The 19617-nt window shown below is 48.2% G+C and overlaps 1 protein-coding gene and 1 non-coding gene across 2 annotated transcripts in view; both read left to right on the forward strand.

The window, feature by feature from the left end:
• RC3H2 (ring finger and CCCH-type domains 2) overlaps positions 1 to 19617 on the forward strand; it is a 41876-nt gene that overhangs the window by 9077 nt on the left and 13182 nt on the right. Inside the window, exons 3-11 of the mRNA XM_087879491.1 lie at positions 48 to 165; positions 1423 to 1656; positions 3714 to 3889; positions 5568 to 5768; positions 6958 to 7090; positions 10824 to 10942; positions 13495 to 13607; positions 15810 to 16124; positions 17692 to 17942. Of these exons, the coding sequence (XP_087735617.1) occupies positions 48 to 165; positions 1423 to 1656; positions 3714 to 3889; positions 5568 to 5768; positions 6958 to 7090; positions 10824 to 10942; positions 13495 to 13607; positions 15810 to 16124; positions 17692 to 17942 (1660 nt within the window). The remainder of the gene's footprint in view (positions 1 to 47; positions 166 to 1422; positions 1657 to 3713; positions 3890 to 5567; positions 5769 to 6957; positions 7091 to 10823; positions 10943 to 13494; positions 13608 to 15809; positions 16125 to 17691; positions 17943 to 19617) is intronic.
• LOC148111781 (small nucleolar RNA SNORD90) lies at positions 6371 to 6487 on the forward strand. The gene has a single exon (XR_015730241.1). It is a non-coding gene; the product is annotated as a small nucleolar RNA SNORD90 (small nucleolar RNA).

Consider the following 19617-nt stretch of genomic DNA (forward strand, 5'->3'; position numbering starts at 1 on the left):
AAAAGAAGGCACGCTCACGAGTGCTTTCTCCTCGGGAACTCCTCTAGGTGCCCAATCGCCAGGCGCTCAAGCTGAGTAACCTTGGAGAAGACAAGCACTATGAGGTGGCGAAGAAATGCGTGGAAGATCTGGCCCTCTATTTAAAGCCGCTGAGCGGAAGTAAGGGTAAGTTCCTGCACCCCACTCTGGCTTCCTCTGGGCCAGAGCAAGGTCTCCCCTTCAGCTGTTGAATAGAATACAGGAGTTGTTCGGATACCAAACAAGAATATTCCACAGCAAAGAAGATAGAAAGGAGAGAGGAGGAGGGAGAGGAATGGAAGAAAGGGAAAAGGAGAGGAAGCAAGGGTAGGGGATAGGAGTAGGAGAGAAGGTGACTAGGGGAATAGAAGAGAAGAGTGGGGGAAAAGAAGGGGAAGTAGGATGAGGTAGGAGAGGAGGAAGGAGAAAGTAGGAGAGGAGAGGGAGGGAGAGGAATGGAAGAAAGGCAAGGAGAGGAAGGAAGGGTAGGGAATAGGAGTAGGAGAGAAGGTGAGTAGGGGGAAAAGAAGAGAGGAGTGGGGGAAAGGAAAGGGAAGTGGGTGAGGTAGGAGAGGAGGAAGGAGAAAGTAGGAGAGGAGAGGGAGGGAGAGCAATGGAAGAAAGGGAAAAGGAGAGGAAGGAAGGGTAGGGGATAGGAGTAGGAGAGAAGGTGAGCAGAGGGGAAAGAAGAGAGGAGGAAAGAAAGGGGAAGTAGGGTGAGGTAGGAGAGGAGGAAGGAGGAGAGGAGAGGGAGGGAGAGGAATGGAAGAAAGGGAAAAGGAGAGGAAGGAAGGGTAGGGAATAGGAGTAGGAGAGAAGGTGAGCAGAGGGGAAAGAAGAGAGGAGTGGGGGAAAAGAAGGGAGTAGGACGACGTAGGAGAGGAGGAAGGAGAAAGTAGGAGAGGAGAGGGAGGGAGAGCAATGGAAGAAAGGGAAAAGGAGAGGAAGGAATGGTAGGGAATAGGAGTAGGAGAGAAGGTGAGCAGAGGGGAAAGAAGGGAGGAGTGGGGAAAAAGAAGGGGAAGTAGAATGAGGTAGGAGAGGAGGGAAAAGAAAGGAGGAGAGAGGAGGGAGGGAAGAAAAAGGAGGAGAAGAAGGGTTGTTGCGAAATGAGGGAAGAAAAGGTAGAAGAGCAACTCCAAATGTAATTAAAATGCCTTATTTTAATGCTTTCTTTAAGGAAAACATGTATATGTAGGATTAATTATGTATAAGAAAATGTACATTTTATATTATGTGTGTAAGAAATAAAACTGAAAAACTTTTCCAAAAAAAAACCAAACCCAAAGCTGTTGCTTGAATCGGGGCCCTGAACATGAGAGCCACCTGCTCATAAAGTGTATTTTGAGGACAGTTTCTGAAGGAGAAGCAGTGATACGTAACTGTTAACGTTGTTCTTCAAAGGTGTGGCTAGCTTAAATCAGAGCACGCTGAGCCGGCCAATGCAACGGAAGCTGGTGACCCTGGTCAACTGCCAGCTGGTGGAAGAAGAAGGCCGCATCCGGGCCATGCGGGCAGCTCGCTCGCTCGGGGAAAGGACCGTCACCGAGCTGATCTTGGCACACCAGAATCCTCAGCAACTCTCAGCCAATCTCTGGGCCGCTGTCCGGGCCAGAGGGTGCCAGTTCCTCGGGCCGGGTGAGTTTCCCTTTGCCGTGTCAGGTTCCAAGTAATGCATCCATCACAAATTGAACTCCATTTTCTCAAAGAACAAATTTATTTAGATAAATGACCATCTTGGTTAGTGACTATCTTGGCACTAACTGGTGAAAAGCCAGTATTGAAGTTCCCAGGCTTTTCACCCCAATATAAGTTTCAGTTTCTCAAGTTTCCAAAACTAATTTTCACATTGTCCAGCCAAGATGGGAACTGGTTTATTTATTTATTTGTTTGTTTGTTTGTTTGTTTCAATTTGTATACCACCCTTCTCCAATAGGACTCAGGGCAGTGAACAGCCAAAATAAAAACAAAACATACAAAACAGTTTAAAATAATTAATTATTTTTGGCTGCAATTTAAAACAAACCCAATTTAAAATCAATTAAAATTTAACCCAAAACTGTGGGATCAAGCCAGCCCGGCTAGTTGAAATAAACAAGTTTTCAGGGCCCGACGAAAAATCCGGAGGTCTGATATTGTACGTATCTCTGGGGGGAGGTTGTTCCAGAGGGCAGGCGCCGCCACAGAGAAGGCTCTCCCCCTGGGGGTCGCCAGCTGACACTGTCTGGCGGACGGCACCCTGAGGAGGCCCACTCTGTGCGAGCGTACTGGCCGGTGGGAGGCTATTGGTGGGAGAAAGTGGTCCCATAAATACCCCGGCCCTAAGCCATGGAGCGCTTTAAAGGTGGTCACCAGCACCTTGAAGCGCACCCGGAAGACCACCGGGAGCCAGTGCAGCTCGCGCAGGAGAGGTGTCACATGGGAGCGCCCCGTCGCTCCCATAATCCATAATAATCTCGGAGACTTCTGTCTTCCTCCGGTCAGCCAGCCGTTGGAATGTCCTTGACTCATCGGCTAAGCTATGACGTTTTGGTTGAAGGCTCCATCCTCCTTCAGCTCCAAACTCTTGTCAAACTGAATTCACGCCAGAATACCCAAGGATGCAAAACAATCCCACACCCCAATCAAATTCAGGCTGGACACGCCGTTTTTCAGCTTTAAAATGAAGACGGCTTTTCTCTCACTTTTTAACGGCTGTAGAAAAGAGGGCTGGGGTGAGAGGTATTAGCCAAAAAAAAAAGCCGATCACAATCCTTTGGGTGTATAAACAGAGGCATAGAATCAAGATCACGTGAAGTGTTTGTACCGCTTTATAAAACTTTCGTAAGGCCACCCCTATAATTACAAAAAAGGTGTTGAGACTTTGGAAAAAGTGCAGAAAAGAACGGTTAAGATGATTAGAGGGCTGGAGGCTAAAACATATGAAGAACAGTTGCAGGAACTGCGTATGTCTAGTTTGATGAAAAGAAGGACCAGGGGAGACAGGATAGCAGTCTTCCGATATCTCAGGGGCTGCCCCAAAGAAGAGGCAGTCAAGCTATTCTCCAAAGCACCTGAGGGCAGGACAAGAAGCAACGGGTGGAAACTCATCAAGGAGAGAAGCAACCTAGAACTAAGGAGAAATTTCCTGAAAGTTACAAACAATTAATCAGTGGAACAACTTGCCTCCAGAAGTTGTGAATGCTCCAACACTGGAAGCTTTTAAAAAGAGATTGGAAACTTCAAAATATCAATCAGAATAGAGCTGGAGGGGACCTTGGAGGTCTTCTAATCCAACCCCTTGTTGAAGGAGGAGATCCTATACTATTTCAGCCATTTGTCTCCAAGGACCCTTCCAGCTCTGTTCTGATTGATTTTTATTTTTTTTTAAATTTGATTTATATGCCGCCCTTCTCCGGAGACTCAGGGCGGCTTACAATGCGTTAAGCAATCGCCTTCATACTTTTGTATATTTTATACAAAGTCAGCTTATTGCCCCCACAAACTGGGTCCTCAATTTACCTACCTTAGAAAGGATGGAAGGCTGAGTCAACCTTGAGCCTGGTGAGAGTCGAACCTGCAGTAATTGCAGGCAGCTGGTCTTAATAAGCATTTTGAAGTGCTCCTGGCAAGGAAGAGAAAGGAGACAACTCCCCCCCCCCCAATTTCTTCTGGTTCGGCTTTCCCCACTGTAATGCCATCCTTTGGCCTCCCAGCTATGCAGGAGGAAGCCTTGAAACTGGTCCTGCTGGCGCTGGAAGACGGCTCGGCCCTCTCCCGCAAAGTCCTGGTGCTGTTTGTGGTGCAGCGCCTGGAGCCCAGGTTCCCCCAGGCATCGAAAACCAGCATCGGCCACGTGGTGCAGTTGCTCTATCGGGCGTCCTGCTTCAAGGTTTGACTTTTGGGTACCTTATTGATGTACGAAACAAAAGTATACCCATAGTGACTTAGAAAGGATCGCTTGAGCGGGGTTGTGTTTGTTTGTTTGTTTGTTTATTTGTCAAACATGTACAAAGATAGCAGGTTTAGGTATAAACAAGTGAAATAAGTACAGATAAATGGGGACAGTAGGACAGGGACGGTAGGCACGCTGGTGCGCTTATGCACGCCCCCTTTACGGACCTCTGAGGAATGGGATGAGGTCCACGGTAGACAGTTTGAGGTTGAAGCTGTGAGGGTTTGAGGCTGTAACCACGGAGTCGGAAAGAGCATTCCAGGCGTTAACCACTCTGTTGCTGAAGTCGTATTTTCTGCAATCGAGTTTGGAGCGGTTTACCTTTGTATCTATTGTTTGCCCTTGTATCGGGTGAAATCCAGCAGGTTCTGACAGGTGCTGGAGAATTGGTAGCGGAAATTTTGAGTAGTTCGGTGAACCGGCAAATACCACCTCTGGCTGGCCCCAGAGTGGGGAGGGAATGGGGATTTTGCAGTATCCTTCCCCTGGAGTGGGGTAGGAATGGGGATTTTGCAGTATCCTTCCCCTGCCATACCCGCCAAGCCATACCCACTAAGCCACACCATGCCCACCAAGCCACGCCCACAGAACCAGCAGTAAAAAAAATTGGGTTCACCACTGCCTTGTATTATTGCGGTTGAAGCTGAAGACGTCGTCGACAGGCAGGACGTTGTAGCAAAATAATTTTGTGCACTACGCTTAGGTCAGACCGTCGGCGGCGTAGTTCTAGGTTGTCCAGGTCCAAAATTTCAAGCCTGGTGGCATAAAATATTCAGTTGTGAGCAGAGGAGTGGAGGACTTTTCTCATGAAATACCTCTGGACCCGCTCAGTTGTATTAATGTCCGATATACAGTGCGGATTCCAGGCTGATGAGCTGCATTCGAGAATTGGTCTGGCAAAGGTTTTGTATGTTAGCAGTACAGTGTTACCGGAGAAGAAGCTTCGCGAGATTAGGTTAACGATTTTTAGTGCCTTTTTGGCAATGCTGGTACAGCGAGTTCTGGGGCTTAGATCGTTTGAGATCAGTACTCCTAGGTCAGGGATGGCTAACCTTTCTGCCATCGCATGCCAAAAGTGGGGGGAGCGCGGGGGGTGTTATGCGCGTGGGTGCCCACACCATAATTCTATGTACCCTGCCCCCCACTCATGCACGCATGACCCCTCCCACACTCCCCCTGCTTTTGGCATGCGATGGCACGGTGGACCCAATAGGCCCATTTTTCACCCTCCCTGGGCTCCAGAGCCTTTCTAGGAGCCTGGGGAGGACAAAAACGGCCTCCCCTCCCCCCCCGAAGCCCTCCGGAGGCTGAAAACAGACTGTTTCCCTGCTTCCGGTGGGCCCAGAAGGCCTGAAAATCAGCTGGCCTACGCATGCATGTGCACCGGAGCTAGCTCACGGGCCCGCCGATATTGCTCCGCGTGCCACCTGTGGCATGTGTGCCATAAGTTCGCCATCACGGTCCTCGGTCCTTGACAGTGAGGGTCGTCTACGAGGTCGTTTCCACCCAGTTTGTATTCGGTGTCCTGATTTTTATTGCCAATGCGCAGGACAGAGCATTTATTATAAATACGCAACCATTCCAACACATCGTCAGTGTCGCTTTCTTGACGCAGGTCACCAAGAGGGACGAGGACTCCTCCCTGATGCAGCTGAAGGAGGAATTCCGCAGCTACGAGGCCTTGAGGAGGGAGCACGACGCTCAGATCGTCCACATCGCCCTGGAAGCCGGCCTCCGAATCTCTCCCGAGCAGTGGTCCTCCCTCCTCTACGGCGACCTGGCCCACAAATCCCATATGCAGTCCATCATTGATAAGGTGAGTTCCGGAGTCCAAAGAAGCTGCTTTTCACCCACCAACCCACCCCAGCAAGTGAGCTGTTGTGGCTCCGTTGTCTGAGCCTGGGCTATCGACAGATGCAGACTCTGAGAGTGAGGGAGAGGAGTTGGCAAGGCCTCCCTCTCCAGGACCCTCCTCTCTGGCAATGCCTCCGGAGGACACCGAAGGCCAAGAGATAGGCCCAGAGCCAAGCACGTCCCCACAGCCACAGGTGGACAGCGAAGAAGTAGATAAGTGCTGGCTGGATCCTCAGCAGCGGCGCAGGGAGAAGTGTGCACAGCAGAGGGGAAGGCGTGCCAGAGATTAGCTGAATCACTGGACCACACCCCACAGGGTATAAATGTGGGTGTGGTAGCCGGTTCAGTTTGTGACGAGCAAAAACTAGAAATAATCCATGATCTCTGCGTTACTGGACTTTGCCTGCTTTATCGGACTGCATTTGGATTAATCCTTGTATTGTTGAAAACTCTGCCAGTTTTATCGGAATGCTGGCAGTCTAATCTTTGTTTTGTGTGAGTAAAGTCTGAATTGGCAGCTAGCCACTGGGTTGCTGTGGGGGTGCGTGTGTGGGACGGGGACAGAACATGAGCTTCGATGCATCCAATGATGAAGCTGCATAGGGCAGATTCTGAGCTGGGAGCTGCGGCTCCTAAAACACTGATCTTCTGTTTATGCGGACTGAGGATGCGGCTGTGTTTTTTGGGGAGGGGAAGCGGTTTTCCTCCACCCTCTGTGTTGCACTGTGGTGGGAGGCTATTGGTGGTAGCAGGCGGTCCCGCAAGTATCCAGGTCCTAAGCCATGGAGCACTTTAAAGATGATGACCAAAACCTTGAAGCACACTCGGAAGACCACCGGGAGCCAGTGCAGCTCGCGCAGGAGAGGCGTTACATGGGAGCGTATGGTATGGTATGGGAGAAGGAATGGATTTCCAGAGGAAAAATTGCAAACTACAGGAACCATTTGCACAACTCAGGTGACCCTGAGGACACAGATAAACCTCCAAGGGCTTCAACGATCCCCCCCCCAAAGAAAAAAAAATTCTGGCCCTGCATTGATGCATTTACACTATTGTCCCACCCACCTTGGGAGAAAGCTCTTGGAAATGTTCAATCTGTCAGCAAAAGATGGGTGCAAAACACGTGTGTATGTGTGTTTCTTTTCACGTAGCTCCAGTCTCCGGAGTCCTTTGCGAAAAGCGTGCAAGAATTAACCATTGTTCTGCAGCGAACGGGAGACCCCGCCAACCTCAATCGGCTGCGTCCCCATTTGGAATTCTTGGCTAACATAGATCCTAATCCAGGTAGGTCGGCGGAGAGAAGGCGGAGCCCCACACACTCCCGTCCTGTTCCGCCTCCTTTCTTTCCTCCTCCCCTAAAGGCAACATGGTTTGATCCTTTTCACACCATGCTTTTTCCAGTCTTCGTTGGTTGCAAAAGATGATATAACAATAGCAGTTAGACTTATATACAGGGGTGGGATTCGGCCGGTTTAGATGCTAATTTTACATCTGGTTCGCCGAACCGGTAGTTGCAAGGATTTGCTGGCCCCGCCCAGTCTACCCCGCCCCTCCCAGAAGTCTCCATGCGGCCCATTTTGGATGCCAGGTAAGTGCAGGGACTGTGCGGAGGCTCTAGGAGGGCGAAAAATGCACCTACGGAGCTTGGGAAGGGCGAAAAGCCCCCCTCCCACCGTGGTGCAGGCCGAGTAGGCCACGCCCACCATGGCCACGCCCACCCAGCAACCAGGCAGAGAACTGGTTGCTAAAATTTTTGAATCCCACCCCCTAATTATATACAGCTTCACAGCGCTTTTACAGCCCTCTCTAAGTGGTTTACAGAGTCAGCCTCTTGCCACCAACAATCTGGGCCGTCATTTGACCCACCTCGGAAGGACGGAAGGCTGAGTCAACCTTGAGCTGGTCAGCATTGAACTGATGGCAGTGGGCAGAATTAGGCTGCAATACTGCCCTCTAACCACTGTGCCACCACAGTAGGTAGGTAGGTAGATGATAGATGGTAGGTAGGTAGGTAGGTAGGTAGGTAGGTAGGTAGATGATAGATAGATAGACAGACAGACAGATAGTTATAGAGAGACAGACAGACAGATAGCAATAGCCCTTAGACTTGCATACCGCTTCACAGTGCTTCACAGCCCTCTCTAAGTAGTTTACAGAGTCAGCCTCTTGCCCCCCAACAATCTGGGTCCTCATTTTACCCACCTCGGAAGGACGGAAGGCTGAGTCAACCTTGGTCAGTCCTGAGTCAGGATTGAACTGCCAAATTGCTGGCAGTCTGCAGTCAATTAGCCTGCAATACTGCTTTCTAACCACTGCGCCACCACGGCTCATTTTTAAATGATCTAAAAAGATTAAATCGTGGCCCCCTGGACCAAAGTTTATTAAAACTGAGATGTTTCGTTACTCGTCCAGGTAACTTCTGTCAAAATGAAGATTTGGGTAGGCAGAGAGTCAGATAGTCATTGAAAAGAACCAACCTTTGCCATACAGACTGCAGGGGGTTTCTCCCCAAAAGGAAAAACAACATGTAAATGAAGATTTAATCATCCAGGCCAAAAGTATCGTAAAAGGTTAAATCATGGCGAGTGGATGGTTGAATCTTCATTTACACCTTGCTTATCATTTAGGGGAGAACCCCCCTGCAGTCTCTATGGTAAGAGTTGGTCTTAAAGAGTTTTTGGAAAGAACCAACTTTTGCCATAGAGACTGCAGGGGTGTTCTCCCCTAATTGACAAGCAAGGTTTAAATGAAGATTCAACCATCCAGAGTCTCAAACTCTGCCTACCCAATATTTGACTGAAGAAGTTTCTTGGATGAGTATCGAAATGCCTCAATATTAATAAACTTTGGTCCTGTTCCCACGATTTAACCTTTCAAGATACTTTTGGCTTGGATAATTGAACCTTCATTTACAGGACAGAAATGAGTTCCATTTCCATTACACTTTGGAGGATATGGATTGATAAAGGGGAGAAAACATGGGGTGTCAACCCGCAAAGCATTTCTAGTCTGCTCTCGAGTTGTCATGGGCAGAAAGAGGGGAGATCTGTCGGAGCAGTTCAGCAGCCACGTTTACAAGCACATTCCACACATACCTTCCCTCCAAGGTTGGATCTCCAGATTACCAGAGCCAGTTTGTGAGGCGTGGTTTCTACAGCCCGCGAAAGTGCCTCGTTGGAGAATGTGATTTATAACACAGCCTGGGAGGAGGTGGGGAACAGGGTCAGAGTTGAGCCGTAAATTATATGCGGCAGAGTTGGCAAGCTGCCGACATGTTGCTCCTAATAAATAACTGGATTTCTTTTGAAACTTGGCTCGAGGCTCATGAGTTAATTACAGCATTCCTCGGAGCCCTGACAGCTACTCAACTCTGCCGCAGGTAATTTTCTCTTGGGGTTGGGAAGAAAAGTAAGACAGGGGAAATAGTGCCCGTCAGTAACCCAGCCATTTTTAAAGAAAGGTTAATCCTGCTGGGTGGTTCAAAAAGCAGTGTTGCTCACTTGAACAGGACTCTTTTGAGGAGGCCTGCAGTCAGCTGTCTAGCTAGCCAATCTCAAAAACTCGTGGGACATTGTTCTTCCCCAAAATAAAGCTTTATTGAATACACTACATTGGCACAGAAGAAGCAAAACCAGCTCTGAGTTTCCAGCACGAAAGTCCACACAGTTAAACTAGGGTTTCCCCCTTTTGGCCATCCGCACTCAATTCATTGTGTTGTCCAATTAAATATGCTCCTTTTGTTATGAGAACAGCCTGCATTGTTCAAACAGCTACGCGGCGTGGCCTTGGGTCTCACAGTCTGCAGATGCAGTCTTGGCATTCCATTCCCACCCCCAACATTCCAACTAACATTCCTCCAACACTCCAACTAACTAAGTAACTAACTAACACACACACCCAACATTCCAACTAACCGTAAGCCAACCGATTGTTGTCAAGCCGCAAGCGAAGAAATAACTAGGAACAGGCTCAAGCTCAACCCTTCCAAGACTGAGTGGCTGTGGTTCCCGGCATCCCGATATAGTCAGCTGACTCCATCGCTGACTATTGGGGGCGAGTCTTTGGCCCCCTCGGAGAGGGCGCGCAATCTGGGAGTCCTCCTGGATACGCAGCTGTCCTTGGAGGAACATCTGACGGCTGTAGCCAGGGGTACCTTTTGTCAGGTTCGGCTGATTCTCCAGTTGCGACCCTTTCTTGATCGGGATTCCATGTGCACAGTCACTCATGCCCTCGTCACCTCTCGCCTGGACTACTGCAATGCTCTCTACATGGGGCTCCCCTTGAAGAGCAGCCAGAGACTCCAACTGGTCCAGAATGCGGCCGCACGGGTAATTACGGGAGCTGCATGGCGCTCCCACATAACACCACTCCTGTGCGAGCTGCACTGGCTCCCAGTGGTCTTCCGGGTGCGCTTCAAGGTGTTGGTTACCACCTTTAAAGCGCTCCATGGCATAGGACCTAGTTGTCTCCGAGACCGCCTGCTGCTACCGACAACCTCCCATCGACCCGTGCGCTCCCACAATGAGGGCCTCCTCAGGGTGCCATCAGCCAAAAAATGTAGGCTGGTGACCCCCAGGGGGAGGGCCTTCTCTATGGGGGCACCTACCCTCTGGAATCAGCTGCCCCCAGAGATAAGGAGAACCCAAGACCTCGGTGCCTTCCGCCGTGCCCTTAAAACCTTCTTTTTCCAGCAAGCCGGGCTGGCTTAACATAACATTTTTTAAAAACATTTTTAACTGGTTTGTCATTTTAAATTGGGGCCAAATTAATATATATCCTTTTAATTGTTTTTAATGTTTGTATTGTATGTTTTTAGCTGGCTGTACACCGCCCTGAGTCCCTCGGGAGAAGGTGCGGTATATAAATTTGAAATAAAATAAAAAAATAAAAATAAATAAACTAGGCGAAAGAGCGAATCACTCTTGACACCTGCAAAATGGAAAATGACACAATCGCGACGTGTTCCTGGTAGCTACTGAAAGCTCATTTTAATTCTTCCCTTTTCGCACCCTCCCAGATGCAGCGTCTCCAACGTGGGAGCAGCTGGAAAACGCCACGGTGGCCGTTAAAACTGTGGTGCGTGGTCTTGTGGATTTCATCCAGAACCACAGCAGAAAAGGCCCCGAAATTCCACAGGTTGGTCGTTGCGATTGAGTTTGTCGTAACATGGCACTTTGATTGTCACACAGACGTATAAAACGGCAAGTAAGGTTAAGACTAGATAGTCTCACACACAAAATTAGAATCACCGATGACTCTCTCTGATTTAAATTTTTTTAATGCCTGGTTGAACACTCTCATCTTTTGTTAGTTGACAGTTGTGGGTGCTGAAAGTCAGAAAGCCACCAGCTTAGAGAGAAATAAATCTGGATTTTCCTCCTTTAAGTCACGGGTGTCAAACTCAAGTCGTCACAGTGGACGTATCAGGACTTTTTCAGTGTGGGCACTGCATGACGCATCCAGCCCGTGGGCCGGGAGTTTGACAGCCCTGCTTTAAGTCCTTCTTTTCCTAACCTAGAAGTCATTACCCAGAATTTTGTTGTAGCCCGCCAGCTGCCAGTGGAGCTGGCGGCAGACTCGGGACGATGAGGAGGTTGGGGAGGAACTTGGGCCAGTTCTGGAGCCTGGGGAAGGCTCTGATGGATGCTCTGCATCGGACGCAGAGATAGAGCCAGGGCCATCCGGCATTTCCCAGCCGCTGGAGAGGCAGCTGCCTTTGGAGGCTGATATGAGTGAGGAGGAAGAATAGCTGGGGCCTGCTCCAGACACACGTATGCGCAGAGCAGTTAGGAAAGGAGAACAACGGAGGACAAGGAGTCGACTCGGGAAGCAAAGCATACGTGGACGCTGAATGGCCCCTCCCTGGCTGGGGAATAAATAGGAGGAAAAGGGAGTGGTTATCATAGGAGACAACCGTTCGCATTTCTGGAAAGTTTGCTCCTTGTGTGTTTCGTGCGACAAAGGCTGCCTTGCCGAACTGAGGTTTGTCTAGTTCTCTGTTTGAACTGACTCAATTTGCAGCCTCCCCACCTGGGAGCTCCCAGCCTTGCATTTATCCTAATGAGCTGATAAGGACTATTGTTTCAGTTAAACTCCTTGCAGGATTCTTGCCTGGACTTTCTGTTGGGGAAGGCAGTGAATTCCCCATGTGTAAATAAAGAGGGGTTTTTTTTGTTGCGGGGGAGTCTGTTTCTTACTCCTGCGAAGACCGGGTCAGAACAAATTCTCTGCAATGGCCACCGTTGACATTTATGTCAGCGTTCCAGAACAACCCAACTCCAATCAGAAAACTCCGAGGGCAGGCATCATCTCAAATCTTTCATTTATTAGAGTAGGTTTACTGGCACATCTGGAAAAACCCGAATCTGAGAGTTCCGGGTTTTCCCCAAATCCATCCCCTGCACCCCATGGCCCAATCACCATCCATCCCAACTTGAGCCACCACTGCAACCACTCCTCCTCCAGATGCAGGAACACCATGACCTTGACCGAAAAGAAGAATGCTATTATGTCTTAACTACAATCTCTTTACTTTCTACTACCCTCCTACTTTCCCAAGCACAAGAAGGTGGCAGTGTGGAAGCTTCCGGTGTTAATGTCCAAAGCTGGCAGCTTATACAGCTGGAGCCGATCCAGTGTTCTGCCCCAGTTACGGACCCCAAAGAACGCAGCACACACAAAGCCCGTACAAACCTTCGTTTACTAATTAAGGACGACTAATTAGTTTTTCCTTCGTAGTTGTTCGAACACAAGTACAGTTTAAATCAGTCTTTTCTGAATAAGAGCTGTTAATTTAAGTTTATTAACAGCCGACAAGAATCCAGACAATAATAACTCAATTCTGAGGCACAGTATTTCAGATAACCGTAATCTTACTGTGGTTGGCAGAATGCCCAGAAGCAATTTGCAGGAAAACTGACGAGAGAGAAACAAGAGCCGAATCAAACGTTTCTGGAATCAAGACGCGAAGGAATAGGAACGAAGTTGTTTCCTGCAAATTGCATCAGTCGCCGTCCTTCCTTAAATAGGCTAAGGGAGTGGCCAATTAGCCCCAAGCCTTACTCTCGAGGAGACCTCCTCCTGAGGAGCCACTCCTGCCTTTTAACAGCTCTGCGCGCCCGTGCATCGAGAAGAGGCTCCTCCTCTTTTTCCTCTTCACTTAAGGGAGCTTCTGGAGGTTCTGAAGGCCCTGGCTGAATCCCCGCCTCTGGCACCACATCTTCTCCAGCCTCCTCACTGTCCGACTCGAGTGCCAGCTGCACAGGCTGCTGGCGCAGCACCACACCAGCCTCCTCGCTGTCCGAATCAGCTACTAGCTGCACAGGCCGCGTACGGGCCACAAAATCCAGTTGGAGAAACCTGCTTTAAGCCCTCTCAAGCCATTAACTGCTTGTTCCTTGAGTGTGTATTTCTCCATGTTGTTCGATTTAGCGGCTGCACAACTCCCAGTGACTCTGGGCCTTTTACGTATGAGAATTTGTGAACAAAAAAGCAAAGAGAAAGATTTATGACGTTGCCAAAAGGGACTGCAGATACGCCCATTTCCCATGTTGCTCCAGAAATAGACTAGCACAACTGTGGTTAACGCCAATGGTCCCCCATAGTGGCATGCCATGTGGTTGACAGAGATAGCCTGGCACAAGAAGTTGGCAGTGCCCCTTCACTTCTCTCCTCTCTTCTCTTGAAAGCCACAGCCGAACAGCAAGTATAAAACAAGCCTCTGCCGCGACCTCAGACAGCAGGGCGGGTGTCCTCGCGGAACCAACTGCACCTTCGCTCACTCGCAGGAGGAGCTGGAGAAGTAAGTCTTTTGGGGGGGGGCACCTCCATCTGCCTGGGGCCTACAGAAGTGGCCAAAATTGTGGAAACATTTCGGGGAAAGTGTATTTTCTAAAACTAGCTAATAACTTAAAAAGAGCCTTGGTAGTACAGTGGGTCTAAGGCACCCTGTTATTAAGCTGGTTATTAAGACCAGCTGCCTGCAATTACTGCAGGTTCGAATCTCGCCAAGGCTCAAGGTTGACTCAGCCTTCCATCCTTTCTAAGGTAGGTAAATTGAGGACCCAGTTGTGGGGGCAATAAGCTGACTTTGTATAAATATACAAAAAGTATGAAGGCTATTGCTTAATGCATTGTAAGCCGCCCTGAGTCTCCGGAGAAGAGCGGCATATAAATCAAATAAAAAAAAAACAGCATTTTTTTTTTTTTTGGGGAGTAGTACCATCATAAAATTATATATCAATGGAAAGAGAATTGAATCAAGAATGTAATGCAATCACTTTTATGATGGATTTGCTATTAGAATAGCGGTTACTGAGTCCTTCGGGAGTAGGGCAGTATATAAATCTAATAAAATGAAATGAAATACAGCATAAAGAAGAAAAGTGAAACACGTAGAAGAAACGAGAGATACAAAAATGATCCCCATGTCAGTTAATACTTAATTGGGTAACCTTTAGCATGAATGACGGCCTTACAACGTCTTCCCATGGAGCGAACCAAGTCTTTTAGTTCTGCAGCTGTTATCATGTGAAACCAAGATTGAATAATGGCTTCTATTAACTGGGTTTTATTGCTGGGTCGCTTCTGACTAACCAGTTTCTTTAGTCGGCTCCATAGATTTCCAATTGGGTGAAGGTCAGGGCTATTCCCAGGCCATTCCAGCAGTGGAATAGGATTATTATTATTATTTTTATTTGATTTATATGCCACCCTTCTCCAGAGACTCAAGGCGGCTTACAAGGCGTTAAGCAATAGCCTTCATCCTTTTGTATATTTATACAAAGTCAGCTTATTGCCCCCACAAACTGGGTCCTCAATTTACCTACCTTAGAAAGGATGGAAGGCTGAGTCAACCTTGAGCCTGGTGAGATTCGAACTTACAGTAATTGCAGACAGCTGGTGTTAATCACAATGCTATCAGTCTGCTCAGCCACCAGGCCCGTATTAACTTGAAACTCCCCCCCCAAAAAAAAGTGGTGTTATAAGCCATCAAACCTCAAAAATACACTTTTCCCAAAAGGTTTCCACAATTTTGACCGCTACTATAAGGTCAGCTTGGCAGCCTTGATCCAGGGGCTCTGCCAGCTACGCAAACACACACCCCATTCAGCAGTCAGGTTCCAAAACAATTAGAGCAAATCCTTAAAGTTGAGAGCAGGTGAGTGTCATGGCTGCATCTCACCTATCCAAGCTTCCTGAGCTGACAGCCTGCCATTATCAAAGGGGGGGGGAGGGAAGGAAAAATCAGACTGTAAGGAAGAAGTGGGGGCGGGGGAATGAAAGGCCAGCTGAGCTGTGTAAGAATCTCCAGCCAGCCAAGGTCATTAAAGATACACAGAATTGGGAATCTGTTTTCTGAACAGTATACAAGCACTTCATTGGATATTTGCAGATAACTCGGGGATGGCAGGAGGGAGTGGTGGGTGGGAGAGGGAACTTCCCTTTGTGTTGTCCCAAAGGTGTTTTGTTTTCAACTGGCAACTGGACTTTCTGGTTTTTCTTTGAAGACGTTTCGCTTCTCACCCAAGAAGCTTCTTTAGCTCTTTGTGTTGTTTCCATGGGAAAACCTCAGGTTCAGCTTGCAAACTACTTGGTAACCCTTTAAGCTTCGGTAAAGTACAGGGATGCAGTGACTCAGTGGCTAAGATGCTGAGCTTGTTGATTGAAAGGTCGGCAGTCCAGCAGTTCGAATCCCTAAGGCCGCATAACGGGGTGAGCTCCCGTGACTTGTCCCAACTTCTGCCAACCTTAGCAGTTCGAAAATGCAGGTAGAAAAAATAGGGACCACCTTTGGTGGGAAGGTAACAGTGTTCCATGCGCCTTTGGCGTTGAGTCATGCCGGCCACATGACCACGGAGACGTCTTCGGACAGCGCTGGCTCTTTGGCTTTGAAACTGAGATGAACACCACCCCCTAGAGTCGGGAACGACTAACACATATGTGCCGGGGGAACCTTTACCTTTATTCAACCGAGCTCTGCTCTCCACTATGTCCGCTGCAGGTATCGGTTAAGAAACAAGAAAATCGGTGCCGTCACCGCGAGACCCTTCCCTCTGCTCGGGAAAGCTACCATCACAAGCGCCATCCCCCCCACCGCAGGGAATGTCATTCCCATCATAGGAAACACGGACCCAGCGGGAAAGGCAGTGTCCAACATCAACAGGAGCCCCAGTCCGGAGAGCGTCGGCCCCCAGCTGATTCCCCGTTGTATCAACAGCCCTTCGTTACGGACTCTGGAGCACGTGAAAAAAGGGGGGAAGGCCGTGGCGAATGGCCAGAACCCCGCTTTGTCTCCCAACGAGCCTCTGCCTGAACAGTAAGTTCTGGGGCTCCCTTGCCCCCCCTCCCCCGGGAAAAGGGAAGGATTCCTCCTTTTCTGGATTGGCCCCTTCTGGTCCCTTCTGCTTGGATCAGCTCATCTTGTCCCCTTTTGTTAAATATTTTTTATTGTTTTATATCACATTTCTATGTTGAACAGTGTGTTTTCCAGGTGTCCAAAGTGTTAACATATAAACATCATCATCATAGTAATTATAATCATATGTACATAAAAATATACGCGATAATATCAATCATTATTGAAAAGTGTTCTATCTTCCATTATAGATAACCATCAAAATATTTACTAATCGTTTTTTTTTCTTTCTCGTGTAGTCCATATTTCACATAAATCCACTCCTCTAACCTCAGTATCTGTCCCTTAACCATTTGCAGAATAGTTCCCATGTTATAAAATATTCCGAGTCTTCTTTTCCTTTGAATTTTAGGGTTATTTAAGGTTATCCATTTCTGCACATTCCAGAATTTTTTTGATTATAATGTAAGGGCTTCTGGATTTTTCCAGTATTATGCATATACAATCCTGGCTGCTGTTAGGATTAGTGAAAAATTAAATATATGTTACCCTTATTAAAGTTTCCTGGAAGCATGCCCACCAAGAATGTCTCAGGTTTCAAATCTATGTGTTGTTTTGTCGTACTGTGTTTCCCCGAAAATAAGACCCTGTCTTATATTTTTTTGAACCCTGAAATAAGCGTTTGGCCTTATTGCCATGCGCTCAAAAGCCCGATTGGGCTTATTATCAGGGGATGTCTTATTTTGGGGGAAACAGGGTATCATCTATCTATCTATCTATCTATCTATCTATCTATCTATCTATCTATCTCTATCTTTCTATCTATATATCTATCTGCTATCTGCTATCTTTCTCTCTCTGCTATCTATCTATCTATCTAACTATCTATCTATCTATGTGCTATCTATGTGCTATCTCTCTCTCTCTCTGCTATCTATCTACCTACCTACCTACCTACCTACCTACCGTGTTTCCCCAAAAATAAGACCCTGTCTTATATTTTTTGAACAAATAAGCACTTGGCCTTATTACCATGCGCTCAAAAGCCCAATTGGGCTTATTATCAGGGGATGTCTTATTTTGGAGAAAACAGGGTGGATAGATAGATAGATAGATAGATAGATAGATAGATAGATAGATAGATAGATAGATAGATTAGATAGATACCGTGTTTCCCCGAAAATAAGACCCTTTCTTATATTTTTTTGAACCCTGAAATAAGCGCTTGGCCTTATTGCCATGCGCTCAAAAGCCCGATTGGGCTTATTATCAGGAGATGTCTTATTTTGGGAGATTTCCAGCCACATGCGTATTTTCTTCCAGTATTTTTTTTTGCTTTGGGACATGTCCACCACATATGATAATCTGTGCATTTCCAACATTGAACAGATTTATTGTTATACATATTTGCTAACCTTGCAGGCGAATAATGCCATTTATAAGACATTTTATAGAGGCTTTCCCCATCTTGTCCCTTTTGAATGCAGGTGGCAGCAGCCCTTAATTTAATCTTTCTGATTCTTTACAGTCAAACCGGCTCCTCTCCGAAAACGCCTGTGAGCCAGACCTCAGCTACCTCAGCAGGCCCCATTCCTCCTCCCCCTCCTCCTCTTCCTCCCTCCCCTGCCCTTGCGGGCAGTGAGATAAGCCCCCTTGCCCCCAAACCCAGCCCTTTCACCGCCCGCCTGCCCATCTACCCGGCTCACTCGGAGAGCCTTCCGTATTTCCAGGATCCCCGGGCTCACCTCTCCTACGAAGCTCCACCTTACCCTCAAACAGGTGAGCGTCCAGCTTGTGAAAGGTGTTTTAAAACAGCAATCCCCAACCTTTCCTAGATTGGCAGCTCGGCCTGGCCATGGGAGGGAGGGAGGGTGTGGGAGTGGCAGGCAGACATGTGCGTGCACAGCAGTGGTGGTATTCAGCGAACCGGTAGTGGCAACCCCGGCGTTATGCCGTCCTATTTAGCCACATTTTCTAAGCCGTGTGCATGCTCACCTTTTTGGTGTGCGGCAAACCAGTGGTAAACTGTGAAACCCACCTGTGGTACACAGCTCCACCTGTGTGAGTGGCGCACCCACGCACCCTCCACTCGCACGAATGGAGCTCGCGCACAAAACCCTTGTGTGAATGGAGGGCACTCACGCGAACGGGACTTCATGCACTAGCGCAGGTGGACCTCCGCTCATGTGAGTGAAGATTTGCACACGCACTTGCCCATTTCACCTGGGCTTTGGCGGAGTTGGGCCAAGAGCAGTGTTTGCCAAGCTTAACCATTTTAAGATGTGCGGGCTTCAACTCCCAGCATACCCCAGCCAGAATTTGCAGTTGTTGTGGTCCGCCAGCAGCCTGCGGAGCTGGCAGCAGAGTTGGACAGTGAGGAGGCTGGGGAGGAACATGGACCAATCCTGGAGTCTGGGGAAGGCTCGGACCAGAGCTCTGCATCGGAGGCAGAGATAGGGCCAGGGCCATCTGGGAGTTACGTGCTGACTCCGGAGTCAGACGTCAGTAAGGCAGAGGAGCTCGTTCCCAGTGCGCGCATGCGCAGAGCTGCCAGAAGGCAAGAACAGTTAAAACAAAAGGGACAACTCAGGAGTAAGGCCTGGAGATGATTGGCCCCTCCCATAAGACATAAAGGAGGAGCAAAGGCATGTGAGTCTTTGCAGGAAGCAACTTTGTTTGTTCTGGCTGGTTTAAATTCTGAAGCTCCGTTTTGACTCTGTTCGGTGTGGCCTTGCAAAGCTAATTGCCAATTAGGTCTTTGGCAGCGTGTCGAGGGAGATAAAGGTGGGTGCTTACCAGCCTTATCCCAAGGGACTGTGGCAGAATTCTGTCGGACTCTTTACAAACTATTCATGACTCATCACGGGCTGCGAATGAATAGAATTCACAGCCGTTGAAATAAAAAGAGGTTTTTTTGGGACTAATCAGGTGCTTTTTACTGTCTCAGGAAGCCCAGGTCAGAACAGCAGTGAACCAAGAAATAAAAGTACTTGGCTTACAACCGTTCATTTAGTGACTGCTAAAATTGTAACATGTGCACCAGAAACTGAAACAGCAGCAGCCCGGTGCGCATGCTTGTGGTGGGAACATGATCTTTGCGGTTTCCAGCGCATGTGTTGTGGCCCGCCAGCGGAGGACCGGTAGTAAAAAAAAAATGCTAAAAAAGTAAAAAAACCCAAAAAGTTCCGACGATCAGCTGAGCAACGCCTGATCTTTGGAACTTTTTTTTTTTAACTTTTTAAAGCATTTTTAACTACCGGTTCCGGAGAATGTCCCTCAGCTGATCATCGGAACTTTTCTTTTTTTTACATTTTTTACTACCGGTTCGGCAAACCAGTAGCCATTTTTACTACCGGTTCGGCAAACCAGTAGCCATTTTTACTACCAGTTCGGCAAACCAGTAGCCATTTTTACTACCGGTTCAACCAAACCGGACCGAACCGGGAGCATTTCA

This window comes from Pantherophis guttatus, chromosome 16 (genome assembly GCF_059756535.1).
Source record: "Pantherophis guttatus breed Tessera chromosome 16, ASM5975653v1, whole genome shotgun sequence".
In the NCBI taxonomy this organism is placed as follows: Eukaryota; Metazoa; Chordata; class Lepidosauria; order Squamata; family Colubridae; genus Pantherophis; species Pantherophis guttatus.